Source organism: Prunus dulcis, chromosome 3 (assembly GCF_902201215.1).
Source record: "Prunus dulcis chromosome 3, ALMONDv2, whole genome shotgun sequence".
NCBI lineage: Eukaryota > Viridiplantae > Streptophyta > Magnoliopsida > Rosales > Rosaceae > Prunus > Prunus dulcis.
In genome coordinates this window covers 647372-674579 of record NC_047652.1, presented here as the reverse complement: position 1 = coordinate 674579, position 27208 = coordinate 647372, and the positions used below count along the sequence as shown (strand labels likewise).

At 39.9% G+C, this 27208-nt stretch overlaps 5 protein-coding genes across 9 annotated transcripts; 2 read left to right on the top strand and 3 right to left on the bottom strand.

The window, feature by feature from the left end:
* On the bottom strand, positions 1 to 5785 carry LOC117622118 (receptor-like cytoplasmic kinase 185). Its single transcript, XM_034352668.1, has 8 exons — positions 5474 to 5785; positions 4510 to 4923; positions 3052 to 3423; positions 2438 to 2647; positions 1573 to 1950; positions 1155 to 1398; positions 929 to 1076; positions 1 to 706 (listed from the first exon to the last, which is right to left on the bottom strand). The coding sequence occupies exons 1-8, from the start codon at positions 5490 to 5492 to the stop codon at positions 329 to 331; spliced, it is 2163 nt and encodes a 720-aa protein (XP_034208559.1). The 5' UTR covers positions 5493 to 5785; the 3' UTR covers positions 1 to 328.
* A 1856-nt stretch (positions 5786 to 7641) lies between these two features.
* On the top strand, positions 7642 to 12601 carry LOC117622161 (DEAD-box ATP-dependent RNA helicase 24). 3 transcript variants are annotated; one of them, XR_004584957.1, is made up of 6 exons: positions 7642 to 8498; positions 8725 to 9953; positions 11132 to 11171; positions 11324 to 11735; positions 11836 to 11980; positions 12369 to 12601. XR_004584957.1 is itself a non-coding variant. In XM_034352736.1 (5 exons), exons 1-5 carry the CDS (start codon positions 7883 to 7885, stop codon positions 11885 to 11887), a joined length of 2349 nt encoding a protein of 782 aa, XP_034208627.1. In that variant the 5' UTR covers positions 7642 to 7882; the 3' UTR covers positions 11888 to 12215. The 3 variants fall into 3 exon arrangements, 1 of the variants encoding a protein (XP_034208627.1); XR_004584958.1 differs by lacking the exon at positions 12369 to 12601 and adding an exon at positions 12253 to 12368; XM_034352736.1 differs by lacking the exon at positions 12369 to 12601 and having other exon boundaries at positions 11836 to 12215.
* A 4933-nt stretch (positions 12602 to 17534) lies between these two features.
* Positions 17535 to 19471, bottom strand: LOC117622567 (beta-carotene isomerase D27, chloroplastic). Of its 2 annotated transcripts, none has more exons than XM_034353295.1 (7): positions 19328 to 19471; positions 19038 to 19241; positions 18626 to 18725; positions 18434 to 18525; positions 18237 to 18317; positions 18059 to 18127; positions 17535 to 17971 (listed from the first exon to the last, which is right to left on the bottom strand). In XM_034353295.1, the coding sequence occupies exons 1-7, from the start codon at positions 19421 to 19423 to the stop codon at positions 17834 to 17836; spliced, it is 780 nt and encodes a 259-aa protein (XP_034209186.1). In that variant the 5' UTR covers positions 19424 to 19471; the 3' UTR covers positions 17535 to 17833. The 2 variants fall into 2 exon arrangements, with proteins under 2 accessions (XP_034209186.1, XP_034209185.1); XM_034353294.1 differs by having other exon boundaries at positions 19313 to 19470.
* Positions 19472 to 19628: 157 nt separating this feature from the next.
* LOC117622373 (pentatricopeptide repeat-containing protein At1g02370, mitochondrial-like) lies at positions 19629 to 22225 on the top strand. Of its 2 annotated transcripts, XR_004584973.1 has the most exons (3): positions 19629 to 19938; positions 20223 to 21647; positions 21945 to 22225. XR_004584973.1 is itself a non-coding variant. In XM_034353026.1 (2 exons), exons 1-2 carry the CDS (start codon positions 19672 to 19674, stop codon positions 21459 to 21461), a joined length of 1506 nt encoding a protein of 501 aa, XP_034208917.1. In that variant the 5' UTR covers positions 19629 to 19671; the 3' UTR covers positions 21462 to 21872. The 2 variants fall into 2 exon arrangements, 1 of the variants encoding a protein (XP_034208917.1); XM_034353026.1 differs by lacking the exon at positions 21945 to 22225 and having other exon boundaries at positions 20223 to 21872.
* Positions 22226 to 22387: 162 nt separating this feature from the next.
* On the bottom strand, positions 22388 to 27107 carry LOC117623615 (uncharacterized protein C05D11.9). Its single transcript, XM_034354663.1, has 10 exons — positions 26594 to 27107; positions 26408 to 26504; positions 26161 to 26253; positions 25885 to 26085; positions 25362 to 25480; positions 24791 to 25282; positions 24213 to 24321; positions 23547 to 24133; positions 22906 to 23073; positions 22388 to 22798 (listed from the first exon to the last, which is right to left on the bottom strand). Exons 1-10 carry the CDS (start codon positions 27037 to 27039, stop codon positions 22600 to 22602), a joined length of 2511 nt encoding a protein of 836 aa, XP_034210554.1. The 5' UTR covers positions 27040 to 27107; the 3' UTR covers positions 22388 to 22599.
* Positions 27108 to 27208: the final 101 nt, after the last annotated feature.

The following is a 27208-nucleotide window of genomic DNA, read 5'->3' as shown; positions in this document are numbered from 1 at the left end:
TTGACTTTGAAAGACATGGAAAATGGATATATAAATACGAAACACTTAAAACCCCAATTTCATGAAACAAGCTTACAAGGCATATACAAAATTTCATCCACCGTGCGGAGAACTACTGCCTATGGAGAAAACTGAACAGTGGTTCCCCCACATAAAGGACTACAAAAAGACACTCATCCTTCCCCACAACAAGAATCACAATTACAAAACCTACCTATTACTCAAAAAATCAACCTGTATATCCCCTGCTCACAAGGGGACTGCTCCTACATTGCTATACCAGACGGTCAACTATGCTTTGAACAGAATGTCGACTTATGTCACGCAATCATCGTCCTTCGTGAAGATCTTCAGAGAAAACTGCGGCCCTAGACACATTGTCATTATCTAAGGCACTTAGACCAGAGTAAGGACCAGACGAGAACATTGAAGATGACACATCGGACTCAAAGGTAGTTGATGACTGCCTGTGATTGGGTCTGGCAGTGGAAGAGGTTAACATGGAATCCTGATACTCGGTGATTCGTTGCACCATCTTCAATGACTGTACCACTTCACCCATTGTAGGGCGTTGGCTTGCCTCAGGAGCAACACAAGCTGCTGCAATCGTGCAAACTCGTACAAAATCTTCCGTTGGGTACTTTCCTTCAAGACTAGGATCAGCGAGCTCATCCAGCCTATCCTTGTCCCTAAGAATTGGCCTTGCCTGGAAGATAGAAAACCCAATGTCACACAAACCATCCAAAATAATAATGGCAAAAGACCAATTGAATATACTTTATGCTTCAAAAGAAGGAACAAATATACCACTAGTTTTTTTCTTTTTCTTTCTTTCCTAAGAATATTAAACTGGTTACTTTTTATCCTTTTCGATAGAAATGGTCAATTTAAAAACAGAAGAATGAGGGGCTGTATGAATAATACTAACCCAGGTCACAAGATTCTCCTGCCCGGCTGGCTGTGACATATCTACAGGCTTTCTTCCAGTGAGTAATTCAAGAAGGACAACCCCATAGCTGTAAACATCACTTTTAACAAGTAGGTGTCCAGTCATGGCGTACTCTGGAGCTACATACCTGTAAAATTAAATAATTACATCTAAGTGCCATTCCAAATGATAGAAATGACAAGCTAAGTAAGAAATTGAGACCAACCCGAATGTTCCCATCACACGAGTAGAAAGATAATTTGCTCTGCCTTCAGGTGCCTGTTTAGCCAGGCCAAAATCAGCAACTTTAGCATGAAAGTTGTTCTCTAGCAATATATTGGATGCTTTAAAATCTCTGTGGATAACGCACGGTTGTGAGTCCTCATGCAGGTAAGCAAGTCCTCTGGCAGCATCAAGTGCAATCTTCATTCGGGTGTCCCAATCTAAAGGACAATTTACTCCCAGGGGACCTGAGATGGGAGGAGAGAGAAAGAGAGAGAGCATTGTCAGCAATGCATATAAAAAGAAAAAGTATGATTAGGATATAACATGTTTTCTATTTTGAGGCGCTACACCCAGTAATAATTAAATAAATTTAGTGAAACAGTTAACTTTAGATGGCATTATGTGATTCAAGAAATTACCATGAAGCCAGGCCTCCAAGCTTCCATTTGGCACAAGCTCGTAGCAAAGTAAGTTTTGTGAGGAGTCACGACTGCTATAGTAACCCACAAGTTTCACCAGATTACGATGATGCAGCCTGCTAAGCATCTCAACCTCAACCAAGAACTCCTTATCCCCCTGTTGCCCTCCGTTAGTAAGTCTTTTAATTGCAACAGCTGTACCATCACTTAAGACGCCCTTGAACACCCTGCCAAAACCACCCTCTCCGAGTATGCTTGCAGGTTCAAAGTTGTTTGTTGCTTGTTTAAGTTCTTCAAATGCCAGAAACCGAGTGCTGCTTGGGTGGGGTAGAGATCCTACTGCTGGAACTGTTTCGACGCTGCTCTGCTTTTCTGGGGCTGAAAAAGTCCACAAAAAAGGAGGAAAAAAAAGCATGAAATAAGCAACTTGAACAGAAAATCTATACTACTACTAATGCAGAAAAGTCAAACTCAAATCTATTTCAAGTTTCTGCTTTGGTGTTTCATGCAACTCTTTTCATCAGATCTTCAAATTTTTTCTGCAGCTGGTTAACTGGATTTAGATCATTGAAAATGCAACTAGTTAAAAAACTTTAACCATATTTATACACAGACATACACCATTTGTGATTGTCAGGCATGATTTACATTTACATTTATTGCTTTTTTAGTAACGAGATAGGAATATCATCTGGATAATAATATCTTCATGACTGCAAACTCTGAAAGCGTAATTAAAGGTTGGTCCACACAATGGTTCCTAGCAGTAGTAAGTTATGACCAGGATAATATCCAAAGATCATGGATACCATTGAAACCAGAAGAAAACAGGAAAATGTATGAATCTGAAAATGGAACCACATACCTGTTTCTATATTAGATTCTTTAGTCTTCTCTTGACGGAACGTGCATAAACAAAGTATGAGCACAGCTATAATGGAAATTAACAGTATTCCGGCACCAATACCAATAATAAGACTCAAATTTGAATGTTTCCCTTTACTTGAAGCAGTTAAGGACGTATGAGTCGGTGATGGTTTTGCTGGGGCTTCAACTGGTGATGTAGCAACAGGAGCTTCAAAAACAAAAACAAAAAAAACAAAAAAAAACAAGAGCATGTTAATATTCTGATTCATATAATAGAGTTGACTTCTTTGAAGCAAGTAGGCCAACCAGCAAAACAAAAGCACACAACATCTTCAGTAGGGCAAAATTATTACTCTAGCCCTACACAGCCAAAATAATATATACGTATATATATATATATATATATATATATAGTAGGGTAAAAGCAAACACACAAATACATTAATGCAGATATTACCTATTTCAAAGTTTTTTGGTCTGGATTAAAAGAATGAAGCTATGTCTATTTAGAACTTGAAACACTACAGTTGTCTCACCATAAAGATTACTGCCATATTGCAAACGAACACAGTATAGAAGATTATATAAACATTGGGGATATGTCAGAATTACCTTGAGAAGTAGGTGGAGGCTTAAACCAAGTTATATTGAGGAGTTTGTAATCGCCCACTAATGCGGGGTCTAAATTAACCTTGTGCATGACAAGAGAAGAGTTTATTGCAGATGCATCACTTGCTGAGAAACTGACCCCTGGATATGGAGTAATATCCATCGAAATATTTAACCTTGATAAGCTGAGTACATAAAAGTTAATCAGCTCTATTTGCGAAACTTTCAAACCAAGCTGCAAAGCTAATTCTTGAAGAAAAAGATTCCAATTAGGATTTTGTGAAACATTTAAGAGGAGGAGGTCAAGCTTAATGGGATAAACACAGTGGCAACCCCGACTTTCGCGTCTCAATACCATGTCTGGTTTGCAACAGTCTGGAAGGAATGAGAAAAAAAAACCTTTGTCAGCAAGAGTTAGGTCTCAGCACAATTACATTGTGCAGAATAAATAAGAATTGAGTAGTTGATATGTTTTTAATAAGAAATTAGGTAGGAAGTTTAGTAATTCATCACTTGTCAATAACTTCAACATATAAATATTTGGCTTTTTTATGGGAACAGGGAACTATTAAAAAAAAAAACGTATATAATAAAATGAAATACGGATAAAAAGTCCTTCAAGAAAACACAGTAACCAGTGCTTAAAGGGAAAATTTACTTCAACTCAAAACTCCATAAAATACAAAGAGGCCCAAAGAGAGACTAGAAATTTGACTCTTAAAACCACGTCGTCCATCCTCTTGTCAAATATTATCTTGTTCCTTTCTATCCAAATAGTCAAAATAGAAGCCAAAACTGCACATCTTCAAAGTGTAACAGCCTTCTTCTTTGCCCCATGCCAAATAAGTTCTCAGGAAACAAAGTGGCAATTTCATAGTTTCTTGGCTAAACCCCGCACAATTCACGAACACTTGCAACAATCTACAGCACACACTTGCAAGAATCCCTTTTGGTGAATCGTAAAAAGAGATCCCCCTTAAGAAGGGGTTTGTGTGTGTATATATTTATTTATTTATTTATATGGTTTTGAAAAGGGACCTCTCTTCCTAAGAAAAGAAACAGACAGCATACATGATCCAGTAACCCAACTTGATAATCTGACCATTCTTTAACAGAAAAAAGCCAAACTAGAAACCATTTAGTCATCTTTACAGTGATTAGAAAAAAGAGACGAACTAAAACCATCATGATGCTAACGAAACGTCTACTAGATTTTTTATTTGGCCTTTTTTTTTCTTTTTTCTTTTTTTGTTCGTAAGGATGACCATTGAAGGGAGATATAAAAAATGAAAAAGTCTATGTGACTTTCTTTTCTTATGAGAAGGACTAAAATAGTGAAGAATAGGCCTATTAGTGATTGTCTTACTTTTTATTTATTTATGATAAAGCAGTCATCTGAAATTATTGAATTCATAAAAAAAAGGGGGGAAAATAAATAACACAGTTCAGAGTGTAACTTACTGGAAATGGAAGGAGTGAGCGGGGGCTGTGCTAAACCCGAAGGGATTGCACCAGCACTCGACTGTGCTGGGGCAATATTCTGAAAGCCAGCAAGGGGAGGTGCCAAGCCACTCCTCTTCATTGCTGGCCTTGACAATCGAGAAGTTGCAGGGGGATGACCAGCAGTTATTAAGGGACCATAAAAAGGAGGGAGTGCAGGTGATAGTGCAACTGGCGCAGCACGTGGCAAGAAATGTTTTTGCCAGTGTCTATGGGACACTGGCAAATCAGCAGGCAGGGGAAGATTTGGCATATCAGGTGCTGCCCACGGTGCACCCATGGGGGATATTGATGGTGCTGCATCGATGATGGATATCACATAACAAAACAAAAGCAAGTATTTCATCGACAACCATCGGACCTTCTTCAATATTCCTGCATTGTTGATTCAAAATTAGCGTTCAATTCACCCATAAAAAACTACTCACACTCACAGAAGCTCTCATGATAAGAAAAGCTCTAAACTCGTTACCTAATTTCCAGCTAGATTGGCTCCAGAACAAACACATTAAAACAGTCATAATCTGACGTCTAATGCAAGTTTTACAAAGAATGGTTCACATGGTTGCAGGGACCCAAGAAAACAAAAACATCACTCACTTTGTGAGCCCTAATCGAATGTCTTCATAAGGGGACAAAACCCATAATTATTATTTCTCCTATTTTTCCGTACTTTTTTCTGCATCCAAATAAAGGGTTACTATGCAACCGGAACACCTCGCTACCACTCAATTCATAACCAGAAAAAAGCAAAATAGCTCTTTTAATTAATAAGCTTACTCACTAAAAAAGTTGTTGGAATTATGGATAGAAAAATCAGCAAAAAATAAAAAAGTACAAGCTTTAAATCGATTACACAACTAAGTCCTCACTTTAAGAACAATGAGCAACGAAATTAGAATTAGCGGTGGGGATGGGAGAGAACCTGTGAGCTCAGACATCATCGACGCCGTCGATTACTGGGTAACGCTTCAGATCTGAAATCAACAGCGAGATCACGACCGTCGATTAGCGCAGACTTGAACAGGAAGCAACACTACGAGCTGAGACCGCTGCTAACAGAGCTCAAACGAGGATCAACGGCGGAGACATGGTCGTGAAAATCCGAGCTCGGAACAGTGAACTCAAAGTCCAAATCACCATGGCCGAGTTCAATCGTTGGAACGGAGTGAGTTGAATTCATAAGTTGGGTCCCGTTTTCCGAGAGAAAAAGAGAGAGAGAGAAGTTTGTGACTGTTGGTGGAGGTATCGTTGAGTTCACTCTGTTATCAGTGCTTTTTGCTTTTTTTTGTTTTTTTAATCGTTTGGTTTGTGGGGAGGCGCACAGGCTCTTTTTCGTTGCTAACGTGCGCGGTTAACGGAAATAACAACAGACAAATTAACGGTAAAAAAAGCGACTTTTGGCTTGTCTTACAATATTGTGTGGCAGCAGAGCACGGCTATGAATGGTGTTTCTTTCTGTGTTGTGTGTGAAATGAAAGTGTCTGTTTTTTAGGAATTGGGTTACAATTTCTACCATATGTAACCACGTCATCTTCTCGATATACTTAAGAGACCTTGAGATTAAAGCTCTATTCTACTAACAGAGCGATTAAGGAGCCTCCTCGTCTCACAATTCGCATATTTTCCAACCTCAATTTAAGTAGTCAAATTTTTGGACTAATGTAGCGATTCAGTAATTATTTTCAAATATGTTTGGACGAAGAGATATATCATCAACGTCTCCGTAATCAAGAATACTTGAAAACAGTTACTAGAGTGGTTAAGACGAGATTTAGGAGGATGTTTTACACATTTGAAATGCAAACATTTGGTGATGAGACATTGGTTACAAGAAAATAATATTAGAAGTCAATACCAATTGGATATTAAGGGCAACTCGTATGATAAAGTACTTCAAGATGCTGCTCTTGTGACTGGTAACGTATGGCCACCACCAGGGGTATACCGTATACTTGTCGTAGGTTTTGCAACTCCAGAGGATGATGCATATTTGGAACTACTTAATCTTGATGCTGAATCATATGCTTTAGTTGATCTCACTAGTTCCGGATCACCAAGAGAGAAGGCCCTCCAGGATGGTCATCTTGAACTTGTGATTCCTCATACACCTGTTGTAAAAACACCTTTGCAGCTAGTTTGCTTTTATTTTATTTTATTTTTTTTTTATTTTTATCAACTAATTTTTGTAATGACTAATTAGAGATTGTTGATGGCCCAAAATTGTACATAACTTAGGGTTTGTTTGGGACTGCTTATTTAGAAAGTACTTCTGCTTATAAGAGCTTCTAACAAAGTGCTTTTATTATAAAAATCTTGAATTTCCATAAAAAATTAAAGTGCTTTATGTTTCATGAAGAAGTACAGAGCAGTTGCTTCTCCAGAAAGCGCTTTTATGACTCAGAAACGCTTCTAAACTTTTATGCCAAACGATGTTAGAAGTGCTTTTAGTCATCAGAAAACGCTTTTAGCCATTTCAGAAGCACTCCCAAATAGGCCCTTAGGGTGATATGTATTTGATGAATGTTGTGTGAATCAATAGGCAACGTCTTTCGGCAGGTGTGTGTAAGCATGTAAAAAAACATAAATGTAAGTAGTTTACTTGAATGTGCTACGTTCACAAAGAGAGATGCTCTCACCATAATAACAGTATAGTTGTTTACAATTTACAAGGAGTTGGTCTTAAAAATAAGGAGAAGAAGAGAGAGGATCATTTTAAAGTGAAGAGTGGAGTCCCACTCTCTCACTTCTTGTAATATGTCGATGTGGCCTCACTTCTTGTAATATGTCGATGTGGAATTATAGATATTGTCTCTAATTACTTGGTTAATCACGTTACCAACATATGATATAACGCGGCTCTAACAATCTAATTTCATCTTTTTCAAATAAAATAACAATTACCATTGACTGGTAACCATTGTAATAAGTTTGCAAATTGGTGTAATTGTTATTTTATTTGAAAAAAATTTAATGGACAATTTTACGTAAAGAAATTGGGCCTGGCCCAGGCTAAGAGAAGAAAGCCCAATAATGTAACGAATCCCAAAAGAAAAGAAAAGATATCCAATACAAAAATGTCGATTAGGACCCAATCAGCACCCGACCCGGAACCATCTAGCCCGATCCCAAATCTTAGTTGATAGTCGGCGACCGTTGGCCCCCTCCGGCTTACTTCTCGTTAAACCTGCTCTTCCTATCTCGTCAGAGCTGAAACCCCTAACCAATTCCAAACCCTAGACCTAGGGTTTATCCTTTTCAAGCTCTCTCTCTCACACACACATACCAATTTAGGGTTTTCTTCACTGCAACCAAACCTTACAAATTTTCAAAGATGTCGAAGAGAAAATTCGGATTCGAAGGCTTTGGCATAAACAAGCAATCGACTTTCAACTTCGAGCGGTCCCAGCAAGCGCCTCAGCGACTATACGTGCCTCCGTCGTCGCGGGGACAAAGCCACGACAACTACGAAGACACCGACCTTGACAACATCGATTACGACGATAACGATGGTTCCAAGGACCCTGGCAATAACAACAATCACGACGAAGGTGGCGGCGGCGGCGAAAATGATGAAATTGACCCTCTTGACGCGTTCATGGAGAGCATTCACGAGGAGGTGAGGTCGGCGCCGCCCCCGAAGCCGAAAGAGAAGGCTGAGAAGTACAAGGACGATGAGGAGGATGATCCTATGGAGAGTTTTTTGAGGGCCAAGAAGGACGTGACGCTGACGCTGGCCTCCGATGCGTTACACGCTGGATACGACTCCGACGAGGAGGTCTATGCGGCTGCGAAGGCGGTCGATGCGGGGATGTTGGAGTACGATTCGGATGATAATCCCATTGTTCTGGACAAGAGGAAAATTGAGCCGATTGCAGCTCTCGATCATAGTTCGATCGACTACGAGCCCTTTAATAAGGATTTTTACGAGGAGAAAGAGTCAATTTCAGGTAAATTCCAATCAAGCAACTGAGAAGTTTGTTTCCGTTTTAATAATTCAATTAGTTGGTCTGAATTTAGTAGAAATGTACTTCAAATATTTTAAATTTGAATGACAATGAAAATATTTGATTGGTAGAAGTTCTTAAGTAGAAATTTGAATTGGAAGGATGTAGTTTATGGGCAGATTTTCCATAATGAAGACTTCTTAACTCATGTTTTGTTTTCCTTATTTAGGGATGAGTGAGGAGGATGTTGCTGAGTACAAGAAGAGCTTGGCCATCCGTGCGTCAGGTTTTGATGTACCGAGGCCACTTAAGACATTTGAAGAGTGTGGATTTTCTTCACAGCTCGTGAGTGCAATAAAGAAACAAGATTATGAAAAGCCTACACCTATACAGTGCCAAGCTCTACCCATAGTTCTTTCTGGGAGAGATATCATTGGTATTGCAAAAACTGGTTCTGGAAAGACTGCGGCCTTTGTCCTTCCTATGATAGTCCACATTATGGATCAGCCGGAACTTCAGAAAGAAGAGGGTCCTATTGGAGTGATATGTGCACCTACTAGAGAGCTGGCGCACCAAATATACTTAGAGGCCAAGAAATTTGCCAAATCACATGGGATACGTGTCTCTGCTGTATACGGTGGAATGTCTAAGCTTGATCAATTCAAAGAACTTAAGGCAGGATGTGAGATAGTTGTTGCTACTCCTGGGAGATTGATAGACATGCTTAAAATGAAGGCACTGACGATGCTGAGGGCAACTTACCTAGTACTTGATGAGGCTGATCGGATGTTTGACCTTGGGTTTGAGCCTCAAATTAGATCTATTGTTGGTCAGATTCGGCCAGACCGACAGACATTGCTCTTTTCTGCGACAATGCCCCGTAAAGTTGAAAAGTTGGCCAGGGAGATTCTCTCTGATCCAATAAGAGTTACAGTGGGTGAGGTGGGAATGGCCAATGAGGATATCACTCAGGTGGTTCATGTAATTCCTACTGATGCTGAGAAGTTGCCCTGGCTTCTTGAGAAGTTACCTGGAATGATCGATGAGGGTGATGTTTTAGTATTTGCTTCAAAAAAAGCTGCAGTGGATGAGATCGAATCACAGCTTTCCCAGAAAGGTTTTAAAGTCACAGCTCTGCATGGTGACAAGGACCAGGCATCTCGGATGGATATTTTGCAAAAATTTAAATCTGGCATTTACCATGTTCTTATTGCAACTGATGTTGCTGCTCGTGGTCTTGACATCAAGTCAATTAAGTCAGTTGTGAACTTTGATATTGCAAAAGACATGGACATGCACGTCCATCGAATTGGTAGAACAGGTCGTGCTGGTGATAAAGATGGGACTGCATACACCCTTATAACTCAGAAAGAGGCACGGTTTGCTGGTGAATTGGTTAATAGCTTGGTTGCTGCTGGTCAGAATGTCTCCACGGAGCTCATGGACCTTGCAATGAAGGTAATTTCGTAGTACTATTAACGTATTGTTATGGCTTATATATTCAATTTATGCATGCATCCACCTATGTTAGTTTCTTTTAGTTTTAGAGCTGGTGGCTATAACCATAGTTTTGCAATCCTAATAATGCATTATGTTCTGAGTCCAGGAAAATACAAGTTATTAGATATAGACTCTGCTAAGATGTTCTCTTTTAATGCAATATTTAGATGAGTACATCTGCAAGTGTCTGTCTCATAAATAAACTATATTTATGTGCACTCCATTATATAGGTGCATAGGTTGGTGATGTAGAACAGATAATATGCATTCTGCATCAGTTGGTCCTGATTAGTAGTGGACTTTGAGATTTGATGAACTGTTTAGTCGTTCAAGACCACATTTTGAATTGCTTTAGTATGTCGTTGGATTTACAGGGCTGTATGGATCGTTGGTTTAATACTATCATGATTACCCATTGCTGAAAAAGTGCCTAGTTTTGATGGTTAGACGGTTTGTAGTACTCCCATCTTGACTTGTAAACCAGTTCTACATTACAACGAGTTCTTGGGGTGTTTGCGTGGATTGAAGAATAGAGATTAATTGAAAGTTCAAGCTTAGTCCTATCTAGAGAATATTTTAGGGACTTATTATGTAGTGGGGTGTTAGTGTAGTGCGGTGTTTTATGTTAAACCGGATTATGCGGGCCCCTTTAAAATAAGAAGCGAGTGTTACCAAATGCAGGAGAGTCTCCTATTTAAGGCTGTACCTTCTAGCCCGTGTAGAAACAGGCCGTTAGTATACTATCACATATTATTAGACATTAATGCACCAGTTATCATATGGTTCCACGTGCACTGATATTACATAGTTTTACATTTCAAGAGCCATTGATGCAGAATGTCCTCAGTTCCGGCCGTAGGATTTTAATGTTTGTTTTCTATCTGTCATGTAGCTTTGTGTTTCGTATCTATCATACACTACAATACTATTCATGCTGTTTTTTGTTTGTTTTTTAGTGTGTGGGTAGTAGCAGTTTCTATCTCCTATGTGTATGTGCATCTCTATGTTTTATTGAGGGTGTCATTGTCTCCTGTGTGGAACTTCTGATGCTCTCCCTTACTATGTTTCTTGTATTATCGTAGATGTTAGTATGAGATCTTACATGCTCTATTTTAATGGGATTTGTAATTTATCAGGATGGCAGATTCAGGTCTAAACGTGATTCAAGAAAAGGAGGTATAAATTTTGATCATATTATAGCTGCTATTTCTTGATGCTTTTGCAAGGAAAAGGATACTCACTTTTGCTGGGTTCTTGTAGGAGGCCCATTACATATTATATTAGCCTTTTCTAGCATTTCAAATGATTATAGTGTACGGGTTCTGCAGGTGGAAAGAAGGGTAGAGGGAGGGGCGGCGGTGGTGGTGGCGGCGGCGGCGGTCGAGGTGTGCGTGGGGTGGATTATGGTCTGGGTATTGGATATAATTCGGAATCCAATAATTCATCATCTCATACTCCTACTAGTCGATCTGCTGCAGTAACTTCTCTGAGGACAGGAATGATGTCTCAGTTCAAGACCAAGTTTGTTGCTGCTGCATCTGACTCTCCAAGTCAGGGTTCAGGTAACAGCTCTAGTGTTCCCCAGAGACCAGCATTAAGAGGATTTGTATCGGGTGGCTCCATTGGCGGGGACATATTTAGAACTCAGGCAACAAATACAGTTACTCCTGCTCCTACATCAGTCGTAAACATATCTTCTCAGAACTCTGGAGAAAATGCCAGTCAGAAGCCTTCTGAAAGGTTAATACGATGTTCTGGTCTACACTTCATTTAGAGTTGTCCATGTTTGCACGTATTTAATTGTGGTGCTGATCAGGTTCATTTGTTGTCTCTTTTGCAGTTCTAGAGATAAACCTAGAGAACGTCGGAGGCGCTCTGGTTGGGACTGTTAGTCATACAGTTGAAGAACACCACTCTCACATAAATGAGAACTCTTGTTTTTGTTGTAGATCAAGTCCTGATATGCCTGTATTATGTTGATCTTGGTAAGTTCTATTTTTATTTTTTATTTTTGGTTACTAAAGGTGTATGTTTGTACTTTTTACTTCACTCAGAAATTGGCTTCTGCAGCTAGATCAATCAATTTAGTCAATTTCTCATTGTCTTTTTAAGTTAAAAAAGATAATTTAGTGAACTGGATTGACTTGCTGCACAAATAGTGGATGATCTTTTGTGCTTGTACCACTTATGGTAAAATAGTTTGACACATTCTTTTGTTTATGCCCCATTCTTTTATTTCTTGTGTATTGGTTTGCAGCAAACCTCTGCTTTGTATTGGACTGTACATCCACTTCTTGATTTCAAATAAAATGGCCTCAATTAGACTCGGTGCAAGACTAGTCATGCCTCTATTTCTTTTTCATACTGTTGCAGATCAAGGAAATTACTTGTCCCAAAATTAAATGTTAAAAAAGGAAAGGAAAGATTGTGTTGCATATGAAGTGCTTTATACGAACGGTATCTCATGTGTGCCCAATGTTCTATTTCTTTTTTTTTTCCTTTTTTTTTTAAAAGAGAGGTTGTTGAGTATGAGTAGGAAGATGCAGAGTACATATGATTTGTTTTTCTGTACAACCCTAATGTCAGCAATTTAGTTGTTTTGTAAATTAATTTGCTTATCTATTTTTTTTCTTCAAAATTCATGTTTATATTCAAGTTGGTTATCCCAAAATGGAATACTAAAATTAGCAAATTGGTTTTAAACCATAAACTCTTTTTTTTTTTTTTTTTTGAAAAGGATTGAATTCATTCCATTAGAGGGGAGGAATAAAAGGCATGTCATGCGTGGCCTCATTAAAACCTTCCCAGAGAAAACCACAAGGGAAAAGCTCCGGGGTAGGAAAGAGTACCACATATGCCCATAACGTATACAAAAGGAAAATTACATTACATCAATGAACAAAACATCTTGTAGGAAATCTGGGGGATCAGTAACCCATTGTGCCACTCTCTGAGAGTGTAGAGCATATCGAGCCAACTGTGTTGCAACCCCATTTGCACTCCGCTCTGTAACCCTCAAATAAACACGCTCTTGGCTGGCCAAAAGTGTTTGACAATCCTCCGTTAGGCAACCAAGATGGGACAGATCAGTTTGGCCCCGTTGTATTGAGTGTAAAGCGCCTTGAGAATCCCCTTCTATATGACATTCCAGATTGGACCACTTGGCAGCATAGATTAAGCCTTCTCTTAATGCAACCAGTTTGGCATGCATGGGATTTGATATCCCATTTAGCACAACCAACTTGCATGCAAGAAAGGCACCTGTAGAATTACGAACCACCAAACCAACCCCACCAAAACTGGATTCACCATGATACACTCCATTCACATTTATTTTAATAGCTCCAGGCGGTGGCCGCACCCATTTTGTAATGGCACGTGAGGTATAGGTCTTTGGAGGGGGTTGTACTTCCTGAAACTCTTGCAAACAGTGCATTGCTCCACTAACAATTTCTGTTGCACTCCGTTGACGTCCTGCCCAGGCCATTTGATTGCGCTCATACCATAGCATCCATAGGCACACCATGACTTTCTCTAGCACATGAAGGGGGTGGTCTGCAGCAAATCCTTGGAACCACATCTTGAACTCCTCTGTGGCATCAGAATTAAAGTGTGCCCAGGCCGGAAACAAAGACCAAGAAGCAATAGCCATGGGGCATCGGAGAAGCACATGGGCCACAGTTTCTTCAGCCCCACAAAAAACACAGCCTCCCAATTCAGAGATACTACGATGAATCAAATTATCCTTGGTGGGTAATATATTCAAGAGAGCGCGCCAGATGAATATACGAACCTTTGGTGGTACTCGGGCTTTCCAAATCTTCTTCCAGACGTGTTCACAAGCTACAATGGGTCCTCCAATCATGTTGGTGTCGTCCCCGTCTTGCTGGAGCAAAACCCGACGAGCGACTTCATGGCCGCTCCGCACTGTGTACTGACCATCTCTCTCAAAGTGCCAAATCAAGATGTCTGGTGGGTGTCTGAAGCTTAAAGGGATATTTCGAATGCAATTCACTTCCTCGGTCGAGAACCAAGCTTGTAAAAGGTCCTCCTTCCACTGCATAGTGACTGGATTAATAAGAGAGTTCACTTTTGCCTCATCAAACCCCTCTGCTTATGGTGAGGAAACTTGGAAAGATTCAGAGTTAGGGAGCCATCGGTCTCCCCATATACGCACACTGTGGTCATTCCCGATTCGCCACCGAGATCCCTTTTCAATAAGGACACGTGCTTTGCATAAGCTTTGCCAAATATAGGAGGGGGAATGTCCGATTTGTGCCTCTAATATAGAGCAATTCTTGAAGTAACGGGCTTTCAGGATGCGTGCGACTAAAGAGTCGGGGGTTTGAATCAAGCGCCATAATTGTTTGGCCAAGAGCGCCATATTGAAGGCATATAAATTACGGAAACCAAGCCCACCCTCCTGTTTGGGCAAGCATAATTTGTTCCAGCTGAGCCAGTGTATTTTTCGTTGGCCATCTTGCTCACCCCACCAGTAGCGAGCCATCACTTGTTGAATTTCGTCACATAGACATTTAGGGATGAGGAAGCAATTCATCATGTAAATAGGCACAGCTTGTGCCACCACTTTTAGGAGAATTTCTTTCCCTGCAAAGCTTAACAATTTTGCCTTCCAACCTTGTATTTTCTTCCAAATGCGTTCCTTAAGAGAGTTGAAACATTGCCTTCTTGATCTTCCCACATGAGTAGGCAACCCCAAGTAAACATCATGCTGGTCAACCCTTCTAACTCCCAGAACTGCAGCTAGGTTATCTTGATCAGTACGGTCCATATTATTACTGAAGGAGACACAACTCTTCTCCAAGTGTATTTTCTGACCTGACACCATTTCATATTTTTGGAAAATAATGCTCAGTTGTTCACAGTCCTGTTGGTTTGCCCGCAAGAACAAGAAGCTGTCGTCAGCGAAAAAAAGGTGGCTAACAGACGGAGCCCCCCGACATAGATTCACTCCATGAAGTAAATTACGTCGTTCCGCCTGCAAAATAAGACTTGAGAGAGCCTCAGCACATAGTAAGAATAAATATGGTGAAAGGGGGTCACCCTGTCTCAGTCCTCTCTGTGGAATGACATAACCAACTGGATTCCCATTCAACATGAAAGAATACGAAACCGTCGTCACGCACTCCATGATTAATTGGATCCATCGTGGGGCAAAACCCATTCCTTTCATTAGGGCCTCCAGAAAACTCCACTCTACCCGATCATATGCTTTACTCATGTCAATCTTGAGAGCCAGATACCCTTGTCGTCCTTGATTTTTCTTATGCATCATGTGTAGCGATTCAAAAGCCACGATTGAATTGTCTGAGATTGCACGGCCTGGAACAAAGGCACTTTGAGTATCACTAATCAGAGTAGGAAGGATTGCTTTTAGGCGGGTGGCGAGCACTTTCGCCCCAATCTTATAAAGGACATTACATAGACTGATGGGACGTAATTGCATCATGTTCTTTGGTTCATGGACTTTAGGGATGAGGGCCACATGCGTGAAGTTTATCTTCTTAAGTAATGCTCGTTTTGAAGAAGTGCAAGACTGCCGCCACCACATCCTCACCTACAATCTGCCAATATTTCTGATAGAAAAAAGGAGAGAAGCCGTCTGGGCCTGGTGCCTTAGATGGGTGCATTTGAAAAAGTGCAAATTTAATTTCTTCTGGAGTAAACTCCGCCAAAAGAGCCTGGTTCATCTCCTCTGTGACACGCCCCCTTACACCGTCCACTACTTCAGTAGATTCGGAAGACCCTGTAGAAGAAAACAAGTGCTGGAAATAATTAACCACAGTTTGTGTTAAACCTTGCTCTGTTGTCTGCCAATGTCCATGCTCATCTTCAAGCGCTGAGATAGTGTTTCTTCTCCGGCGGCTAGAGGCTTTGTAATGGAAGAATTTTGAATTGCGATCTCCCGCTTTCAACCAAGTGGCTCTTGAGCGTTGCCGCCAATACACCTCATTTTTTGCCATTAGAGAATCAAGCTGCTTCGTAAGTGCATTTCGTAGCTCCACTGTATGATGTGATGGCGGTGCATCTAATAACTCACCCAATTTCTCCCGTGTAATTTTAATTTGGTGTGGCATGTGGCCAAAATTGCTCTTACTCCAGCCCAATAATTGGTGACGAGTGCATTTGAGCTTTTCGGTAGTTGTAAATGGGGCAGAGCCTCTACAAGTACGTTGCCACCCATCTTGGATTGTTTGCATACAATTTACATGTTCAGCCCACATCTCTTCAAAGCGGAATAACTTCTTACGTCGCCCATTCAATAGCATCCTTTCACTAATTATTACTTTAAGGGGCAAGTGATCAGACTTGGTAGGATTTAAATGAATGACCTTTGTGCCAAGAAAACGAGAACACCAATCTGCTGTAGCCAATGCGCGATCAAGGCGTATACGAATTTCCATCGGGTTATTTCGCCACCATGTATACTTTGGCCCTGTGTAACCCAAGTCTTTAAATCCGCAAGTATCAATAGCTTGTCGAAATCCAAGCATCTGTCCCTCTCTCCTCCTTCTCCCACCAAGCTTTTCATCAGCTCTTAAGATCTCGTTGAAATCACCACAACACAGCCAAGGCAAATAATTTGTCTCTCCTAATCTTCGCAATAAATCCCATGATCGATGGCGCTCCGCCGTAACTGGACACCCATAAAATCCTGTGAACCGCCATTTACCTCGTACTCCAAGAATCTCCACCTCAGTGTCAATATGGTTTGTACCAAAAGAAAGAGCCGTGACCACTAGCTCCTCCGTCCACATCAGACATAGCCCTCCGGATGCCCCATGACTGTCTACTACTATACTTTGTCGGAAGCCCAATTTTACACGAATCTTTTCCATAACACTTCGTGAGCAGCGTGTTTCAATAGCATCCTTTCACTAATTATTACCCTAAACTCTTTAATGCTACACTTACCACATGATGTGGCATGTCCATGTTATATGCCACATCAATTAAATCAATGAAGTGTATTTTAATTAAGACAATTAGAAAAACAAATACTTGAATAAATCATAAATGAAAAGAAAATATTAAATAATTTTAATTGATGTGGCTGTCCACTTCAGTTGCCACATAAGATATATAAAGATGTGATATACAAATGTGGTAAGAGTAGCATTATTCAACTTTAAATGGTTTAAAACCTCAAATGAATTTAAGCCTTCAATTACTAACGGTTTATCTGTATTTGTTTAAGGACACAAATCACGACTGGTCGTAACATTATAATCATTTTTGAAAAGATTGTCATGAATCTGTATGAGTAGAGAGAAACTTTCATGCAACGGGAATAATATTTTTTGCTATCCCCGGCCAATAGTGCAATGGCACGCTAACTTTTCTACGTGTGTTATTGGATTATTGACAGGTGATAATAAAACAATGCTATTCCCCTTGCAAGAAAGTTTTTCTGGTACGAGTAATTTTCAAGATTAGTGTTAAAATAAAAATAGTTACTCGTCAGCTTAACATCATCAGCCTCATATACGTGAATGAAAATGGTTTGACAAAGAAGTGTAAACGAGTGATGCCCTAATTTATTGTTTGATTACAATCTTCTGGGTATCAATATAACGACACAGGATAAATATGTTCCTTGGCCTAGAAGAAGCTGTTACCGAAGAAAGGAAATTTTGACACGAGAGATCTTTTTCGCAAGCCTATTTTCCATTGGCTATTGTTATTTACAGCAGCAGACTTTTAGATACAAGAAGGGAGCTGCACAACTATCTAGTTATGTCCATAAGAGACACATCCTTTCAAATCTAGTAGTATGATATATATGTATCACCAGTTGCAAATGAATGCTGCAGTGTTCATGCTTTGGGGCATTGCTGTACATTAATGTTTCCGGCGAATTCTCTGCGTCGTGTGGCGTTAGGGCAGATGTCCAAGCACGGCTCCTTGAGAGTGGCATCATCTTCAGGAAGCGGAGGGGGAACCCCGAATTTAAACTGCCATATTGGGAGTTCAATAGAGAGTTAAATGCCGGAGAATCAATATGTTGAAATGATGTGTGTAGAGAGAGGTATTGGGTTAACCTGGCAGCTATAGTCGCTGAAGTTTGGCTCCATCACTAAAGGAACACCCATGTAATCTTTCATGAAAGCCTGGAGCAACCATCTTTATGCAATTAGAATCACCTCCTCTACATAACCAAAATCGTTTTTCTTCTTTCGGCTAGCGTTTGACAAAAAAGTTTAAAATAGAATTACTGACCTGAGTAGGAAGCTTACAAGTATTCACACATATTCCGACGCATTTGCTTTGCTCCAAGTACTTACATTTCTCTACAAACACCTAAACCCTCCCATCCCATAGCCATTCATTATCTGAGGAGCTTAGCTCAAAACATAAGAAAAAAGAAAAGAAATACATATTGGATATCATAGGTGACCAGACTGGCCACCACTCACCCCACTATTCCACGAGGTGCCGTCGGGTAGGTCGACAGAATTAACAGTGCAGGGTCCCATAAGCCATTCACAAGTAATTGCAGTCACCCTTGCTTCAGTTCAAAACATATCACATATACATATATATATGCAAGGATAAATAATAATAATAATAATAATATATCAAATGAGTGAGGAATAGGAAATACAGACCAACCATGATGGCAGCTACTTTTCCGCCTTGTATGGGTGCTATTAGCAATTTATAAAGTTGTAGCAGCATTGGTGGAAACAAGGATCTCAGTATTCTCACCTGCCAATTAAGCACAACAAACCATACAACAACACTCACTAATGGCCATTATCATCTTTTTTTTTGTTTTTATTGAACCAATTCACTATACATGTCACTAATATTTGCAGCAGAAAAAAAAGGAAATTGCTTGCTTAGAAGGAGACATTCCTGCAAATCATAAATTGTCACATATGTAAAATTAATTCATAAATAACACAACTTTCTACACACATATCAAACTGTCATCGGCGGAAAAATAGAAGTTCTTATTTACATATTCGAGATATTATGCAATTAAGTCCTGGAAAAAGAGAGGAGAGTAGTGAGTACCGCAGCTTCTTTAGTGTCAGAATTGGTTGGGCTTACGAGCATAAGCCGGTTTGCAACTTCAATGAGTCCATCATATCCGGGTTTTCGGGAATCCCATCCAACTTCCTCCACCATTTTCTTCCTAAACAAATGCAGAAACACTTCATCCATCACTCCACCCTTCTTCCCTTGCTTCGCCTGTATTTCGGACTGAGGCTCTTTTATCTGCATAATAAATAATTAATAAACATAAAAATTAGAAATTCCAAAACGAAAACAAAAACAAAAAATCCCACCAAAGAGGACGAGACCCGAAAGCATTGGCTTCGGAGATACTGAGATTTGGGTAAGGACTGCGGAGGCCATGAGCAAATGCTTGGGGGACGAACAACAGCCAAAGCCTTCATTTTCCGGAGATGAAATTCCAAAAGCTTGGAACTTGGGACTTGTCTCTCAATAATCAATCAGGGCCGGGTCTGGGCCTCAACCCATGACCCGGCTCGTTTAAATAAGAAAGATGGCGACGCAAAACGCAGCGTCTTGAATCCACCCAATTTGAAGCAAGGTTTAAAATTAAATCCTAACAGAAATACCGATTTGTTAAACCCTACCAAAACCCTTGGCTTTGAGGCAGAGAGAATTAACTCTGACGAAAATGAATTCTAGCCGCTCGATATCCGCCGGCACTTGGCTTGTGAGGAAGCTTTGCACGGCGGTTGAGGCTGCGACGGAGTCGGCGCGGAGTCAGCCTGGAAATCCCACTAGGCTGTACCGGAGGCTATCGGCTTTGGGAGCCACCGGAGGCAGCGTGGCAAAGACGTTAAATCAGTACATTATGGAGGGCAAAATGTTGAAGAAGTACGAGCTCGAGAGCTGCATCAAGGAGCTCCGCAAGTACCGCAAGTTCCAGCATGCCTTAGAGGTTAGGCCTATTTCCGCTTCTATCCTTCTCCTTCTTATTTGCTTAATTTTAATCTCAAATTCAAAAATAACTGACAAATATTGGTGCTATTTTATGGAGTTTTAGGTGTTTTAATTCCAGTCGACCTTGTTTTTAATTCCATTGCTCATTGCTCATTGCTCATTGCTCATTGCTCATTGCTCATTGCTTATTGCTTATTGCTTATTGCTTATTGGTTGGCTAATATATTTCAAGGTAATGACTAGTAGTTTGTTTTGTTGTTGATTTTGTTTTTATTAGTGCAGATAATGGAATGGATGGAGTTTAGGAAAATGAATTACTCGAAAGCTGACTTTGCCATACGTTTGGATCTTACGTCCAAAGTGAAAGGGATAGAGGCAGCTGAGGATTACTTCAGCGGCCTATCGCCGTCTTTAAAGGATCGATTTACTTACGGAGCCCTTTTGAACTGTTATTGCAAGGAACTGATGGAAGAAAAGGCATTGGCTCTTTATGAGACGATGGATGAGTTGGAGTTTGCTTCCTCTTCTTTGGTCTTTAACAATATCATGTCTATGCATATGAGAAAGCAGCAACCAGAGAAAGTGGCTCCTTTAGTGCAAGAAATGAAGCAGAGGAACATCCCTCTGGACACATTTACGTATAACATCTGGATGCAGAGCTTTGCGTCTTTAAACGATTTTGAAGGAGTAGAAAGAGTCCTGGACGAGATGCAAAAACAAGATGGAAACCAATGCAGTTGGTCAACATATAGTAACCTGGCTGCGATTTATGTAAAGGCTAAGATTTTTGATAAGGCTGAGCTAGCCCTTAAAAAGTCAGAGGAAATGATGAAACCCCTGAAGCAGCGCAATACATACCATTTCTTGATTAGCCTCTATGCCTGCACTTCTAATCTAGGTGAGGTCAAAAGGGTATGGGAATCCCTCAAGAAAGCTTTCCCAGCAACCAACAATATGAGCTATCTTATCATGCTTCAGGCCCTCTGTAAGCTAAATGATATTGAGGGCTTGAAAGAATGTTTTGAGGAATGGGAGTGCAAATGCTCCAGTTATGATATGCGACTGGCAAATACTGCTATACGTGGATACCTCAGTCAGGACATGTATGAAGAAGCTGCATTGGTCTTTGCAGATGCCTGTAAGAGGACTAAAGGGCCTTTCTTTAAGGCTCGGGAAATGTTCATGCTTTACTTCTTGAAAAACTGTCAGGTGGATTTGGCTGTTAGCTATTTGGGAGCGGCTGTTTCAGAAACCGTGGATGGGGAATGGCATCCATCCCCAGATACCACAAGTGCATTTTTTAAGTATTTTGAAGAAGAGAAAGATGTTGAAAGTGCTGAGAACTTTTGCAAGATTCTGAAGCGTCTAAATTGCCTCTGTTCCAATGAGTATTATTTGTTGCTTAAGACTTACATAGCTGCTGGGAAATCGGATCCTGAGATGCGTCAAAGATTGAAGGAAGAAGATATTGAAATAAGCCCCGAGCTTGAGAGTTTGCTTGAAAGGGTTTCCCCTGAGTAGATTGACTGCATAGAAGAGGGCCCTATGATTTTAACGCATTTTCACTTCTTTAAATTATACACTGGAATCTTTTAGTGTTCTTTTAAGAGTGCATGTACCTTATGATTGCATAAGTTGGGGCACCTAGGTTGGGACAACGTCTTTTCTTTGATGCGGCTACTATCGTATCAATATGCAAGTATGCAGGTATGCATATATTTCTTCGATAGGCATGCTTTTGCTTTTAACTCTAAGCATGACAATCGATGTTTCCAATGCCACATTTATTATACATTTTGCATGTACAGATATATTCAGCGTTTGTTAGAGATGAAGTCTGTTCTCCTTTTATCCCTCTACCCTTGTGCATGTGCATGAAGTTTGTGTATGCTGATATCATTGTCCGAATTTAATCTTACCTGTGTGGTTGTGGTACTTAGTTGATGAACTTTTATTTGTTTCGCGGTAACAAGTTCTGTGCTTGCAATTGACATTGTTGTGCAGCTAATTCCTTATGAAAACTCCGAGGGACAAAGATTCATGGTGTTTAATTGGACTTCTGTAGGCTGCATCTCACCCCTCGGCGCTCTTGAATTCTGAGCCGCTTTTAGAGGTAGCTGTAAATGATAAAACAATTTGGTTAAGCAGATGTTTCTCTCTTTCTTCTTTTTGCCAGTGATAAGCAGATGTTTCTCAGGGAGCTGTATTCGTCGACTATTATTATTTGTAAAATGTATTATCATAATTACTTCGTTCCTTAATGATTTCAGATTCTTTGTTTTAAATTTTATGTAATGCAATTATTTGTTGAGGTGTAAATTCCTGGTAGAACCAACTTTCGAGGATAGATTTGCTTTTGCAAAGAGTTTCAATTTCAACCTTTTACAAGGTCCTATTTAAACAAAATATTTGAAGTCTTTTTTTGGTCTGAATTGTATTGTCCAGAAAAATTGTGATGAAACTTGAAGAAAACCCAGAATGAAAAATACCGTAATCTCTGGAAAGATGATGCCATTTGTTTGTTGGAAACTAAATCCCAATTTTTTGAGTTGGTTAGATTTTAAATATAAAAAAAAGGCGCATTTGATAAGCATATCGGAGATTGCTGGTACTTCAGAAAACAAAAAGCCCATGCTCTCTCTCCACAGTTTGCAGAAGTTCACATGAATTCCACGTCTTCGTCTTGATGTTCCAGAACAATGGTGGCAAGAGCAAGTCTATATGCTGAAGATCTCAAATTCCTGACAAGGACATAAATTTCCTTTCGTCTTCGCTTTGCTGGCTTCGAATCCCATTGTTCCTCTCTAAGACGATTAAGTACAACTGCCTCACAAAAAGCTTCTGCTACCGGCTTCTTGCTGCATATAAAATTCAACGCGACATAGTCAAGACAAAAAAATAAATGTATAGAACAATAGAAACAAAAGCTGGGAGTTGTGATGTAGCAGGAGGACTGTAAACTAACCTCCCTCGAACAAAACCAGTGGTGACAAAGCCTATTGGCCAACGATGAGATTCTCTACCAACAGCGTCCTCTGGTATTTGGAGTTCCCACTTGCCAGAAGATTGCTCTTTGAAGTACGATGTCACAGCCGATTGAGGCATTTGAAGTCCTCCATCGAAACTCTCTGACCTGCAAGACACACACGATGCTATTTTTTTTATTTTTTATTTTTTATATTTAAAAAGGCTTTAGATTATTGGTCTGCAGCATGGATATTACTATGAAATACAGATAAATATCATTCAAAAATAGCCACAAAACCTACAAGCCACTCCCAAGATTACAATTATCAATGGTCGGATTTAAATTTCAGTAAACTTTCATCAAGGCAAGTTCGGATGGTAATGAGGCATAACCTAACATAAGTCAATAGATCTCTCAAACTATACTGCCTTTATCATGGTCCAGGCACGTTAGAGCAGACACATTCGATCAACTTATCAACCACCAACACATTAAGACACCTCTAATAGAAAATAAAAGACGGAGGAAATTGCAAGCGCCACCAAGTGCTAATATAATCATAAGAAGCAAATAGGATATCAATGTAAGGAATAAATCACAAAATTTCAGAATAAAAAGTCCAAAGCAAAAAGGACTACCTCTTCCACATTGATATGTCAGTCAGTTGAGGTGCACAAACGACTGCTCCCTCTTCAAGAAAACCTTCCTTGTAAGCATGCAGTAATACCCTAACAAAACATAATTTGTGATTGTACTTCAATTTGTTAATCCCATTTTGGCCCAGCCCAAGCTTGCTTTCATCCCTCATAAACTTAGTAAAACTTGTCTGTTTATCCGCCACATGAGGACATAGACGTAAATGACAGCCTTGAATTTCATTCAAGAATTTTGTCAGCGAAACAGACGTCCGTGCTACAGAACCATCAAATGAATTACCTAGACAGGCAGCTAATGTAGGATCAGAAAGTCCAGAGTCTGAGTTAGATGATGAATTGCTTCTGACGCCATTTGCCTGCCTAAAAATTTCATCTCCTCCAACTGTAGTTGATCCTTCGTTTAAAGCAGCTCGGATAGTGTTCCATGGGGGTAGAATGGGAACCCTCAAAGGCCTTATAGCTGGAGGACGAAGTTCCTCTTTAAGACTAGAGGCAACAGCTTCAGTTTCCTTGAGGCATAAATATGCATTGCAATCAGGAAAATCTGAAGGAAAATATGGCAACCCCACCTGCAAAAGAGAGGAGACTTACATGTGACATTTGACAACCTGATATAAAATATTATAGATACAAAGTTCACATGCTTACTTCACTTGAAATCAAGTGCTTCTCTCTCAAACCCATTGCATGAGCCCCCTTGGAGACAAGAGAAATCCAAAATGCCCTGACCCAGCTTAAGGGGAGGATAACAGACCATCTGTAAGGCAATAAGAGATTGAATTCTAAGGTAACTATACAAATAGATCAAAAGTCAACAGAAAAAATTGATGAACTGATGTCATTTTAAGGCAGGTCAGAAAAATTGATTGTCGCATTCTGCTACCCATAAAATTCAGAACTTCAAATATGAGTTATCAATTATTGCACAAAGAGCCAATAGTAAACATTTAAGTCATGATTTTCATGCTTCAGATAAGAAATAGATATGGACCTTGTTAATATACCTGAATCACAAACAAGCAAGAGACTCTACAGCTTTTTTTTTCTTATGAGAAACATAATATATTAACAAGTGGAAAAATATGAACATACAACTCAGAGGACATTGTGTCCACCGAAACCCAAACATAAGAGCTAGCATTAATACAAGAACATAATATTATGCAGCAATTAATTTAACCCACAAAACGCTAAATGAAGAATAAGCAAGGAGAAAAGGAGTTTACCCAATATTCAAGCCCCTTCCATTATTATTTTTCAACAGCATAATAGGGCAAGATCTTGAGCACGGAGACTTGGTTGAAGTATTTAGTGCCCCCGAACTTGAATCATCGAGGCAGAGGAAATTCTTATGCTGGTCATGTTTTTCCTTGCAAATAACCTCCTCTTCCACTGGAGGACTTACTCCACTGCTAACGTCCCACAAACTTTTTTCCGCGAGCATGCCACTACCTTCAGGCTCGTCTGAAAATCTTCCAAAGACAACATGCTCTTTGCGTTCAGTTCCTAGAACATCACCTAGTATACTAGAAGAGCCTGATTCTGGAGCATATGCAATCTTTTCCTTCTCTGTTAATGTGCGAGGATCCTTGACATTAAGAGACAAGATTGCATAAGAAGGAATGCTGTCCTCTTTTTCAAGTATAATCTTAGATTGGGAATCATCTTTGGCCTCAGAAACTGAATGTTTCATCAAATTCCAAGAATCATTTCTAGTCCTGTTCAGCCAGACAACACCATTAGCCATCTTTAACCTCATTATTTGGTTAAATGAATCAAATTCTTTCCATAACTCACCTTGTAGTAGGGTATAATGTCCTTTGAAGGAGTTGAAATGCTTTTAATCCCACTACGTCTAATTTCGCAAGTTGACCCTCAAGTGAGATACAATTAATCAAGATACCCCTGTTATCCATCTGAGATAAAAATGCATGGAGTTAATAACAGCAAATAATATATCGAGAACATGCAGTAAGCATCTAACAGTAATGAGTTTTCTATCCTGGCATGAAATCCTCCGACTCTAGACTAGAGGCGAATCTTTTGCAACAAAGCACTGAACATAAACCACTTGAATCACATTTGAAAGTAATGTTGGCTTATCATGAATATCATATACAGAGCATGAAAGTAGACAAAAGTTTTCGTATTGCAACACATCATTATTCGCTCACAAATTAAATACCAAACCAGTACCACTTACAGTCTATTGTAAGATTCGTAAAAGTTAGAACAAGAGAAGATAAAAAAACAAAAACTTAGTTAGACGCAGACTCCAGATGCTTCCAAAGTGAAGTCTGATGAGATTAAGCGTTTGTACCTCTTTCTGGCAAGCTAATTTCAGAGTATGATAGGCTTCAGTGAGAACAGAAGCATGTATCCACACCCAAAGTTGGCGAAAGGTAGAAGAGTTCTCTGTACCCTCTAGTCCATTACATCCATCGCTTGGTTGGCCAGAAGGCCGCCACATATAGGTCACAGGAGCAATTGGGGTTGAAAAAGGTGCTCCCAAATGATGAAGCTGCAAAAAATGGGTCATACAATTAATATCTCAAGTCATCCACTCTTACAAGAAAAATACAACTGGATAACTTACCATAGCACTGTCATATATGATACCAGAAATAACAGAAGAAGCTGATGAGGAAGAAGGCACCATCACCATTTCTAACACTGATAGTAATGAATCCTGGATGCATATGAAATAAGATAAGATCAAAATTTAGTAAGGAAAAAGAACATATTGCAACACTTTCTCATTTTTTGGAAGGAAAAACAGAAAATAAAGGGGAAAAAGAAGAGATAAATAAATTTATTAGATAGAAAGTAAAGTAAATGCCTGCCTCCGGACCCTCCAATTGGATAGCTACATGATAGCTTGCATCATGCACAAGCATTCCATCCTTGAACCACTTCAGGACAGCTTTGGACCCCCGTCCTCTGCATTAAGGACATTCATTTTATGAATAAATATAACAATAATTCAACAAAAAAAGTAAATGCACAAGTAAATTGGTAATGCATTACACCTGCCCTGCAAACCCAGGGGAAGGTAATAACCCCAAAGCTTTGTCATTGTGAACCGCTTCGCATGCCAAATATGTGTTCTAAGCCTCTTCGTGCCATCCCCTGATATGCAGAAACCGTTTTCAAGGTTCATTTTAAGCTCAGTTCTCCGACGAATGCGACGAGGAACATTCTTTTCGTCTTTCTCTGGAGGCAAAGCATTGCTGCTCTGATCAACAAGTCCAAGTTTTCGCTTCTTTCTGCATCTTTTTTTAGCCGCTTGATTGTCGTACGCGGTGGTTCTTCTTCTCTTGCTTCTCCGAGACCGGAAATCATTGTTCACTCTATTAGATACAATTGTATGGAGTGTCTCAAGCTCCGGAGCTCGTGATTCCGCAAATTTTTGGACATTAATTTTTCGAGGTGGAGCTGAAGAAACCTGTAGCCGTCTGAATCCGTCGGTAGCCATTAGACAGAATCAAACCCCCGAGGGAGAGAGAGGGAAATTACTTGCTGCGACGTTGGGGTTGCGGCGGGTTGGGGGGGGGGGGCGGCTGCTGGGTTTTAAATTTTCTGAAAAGTTATTTTAATAAAGTTTGGAGTTTTAATTTTACAATAAAAAGAGGGCTATAGCGGCT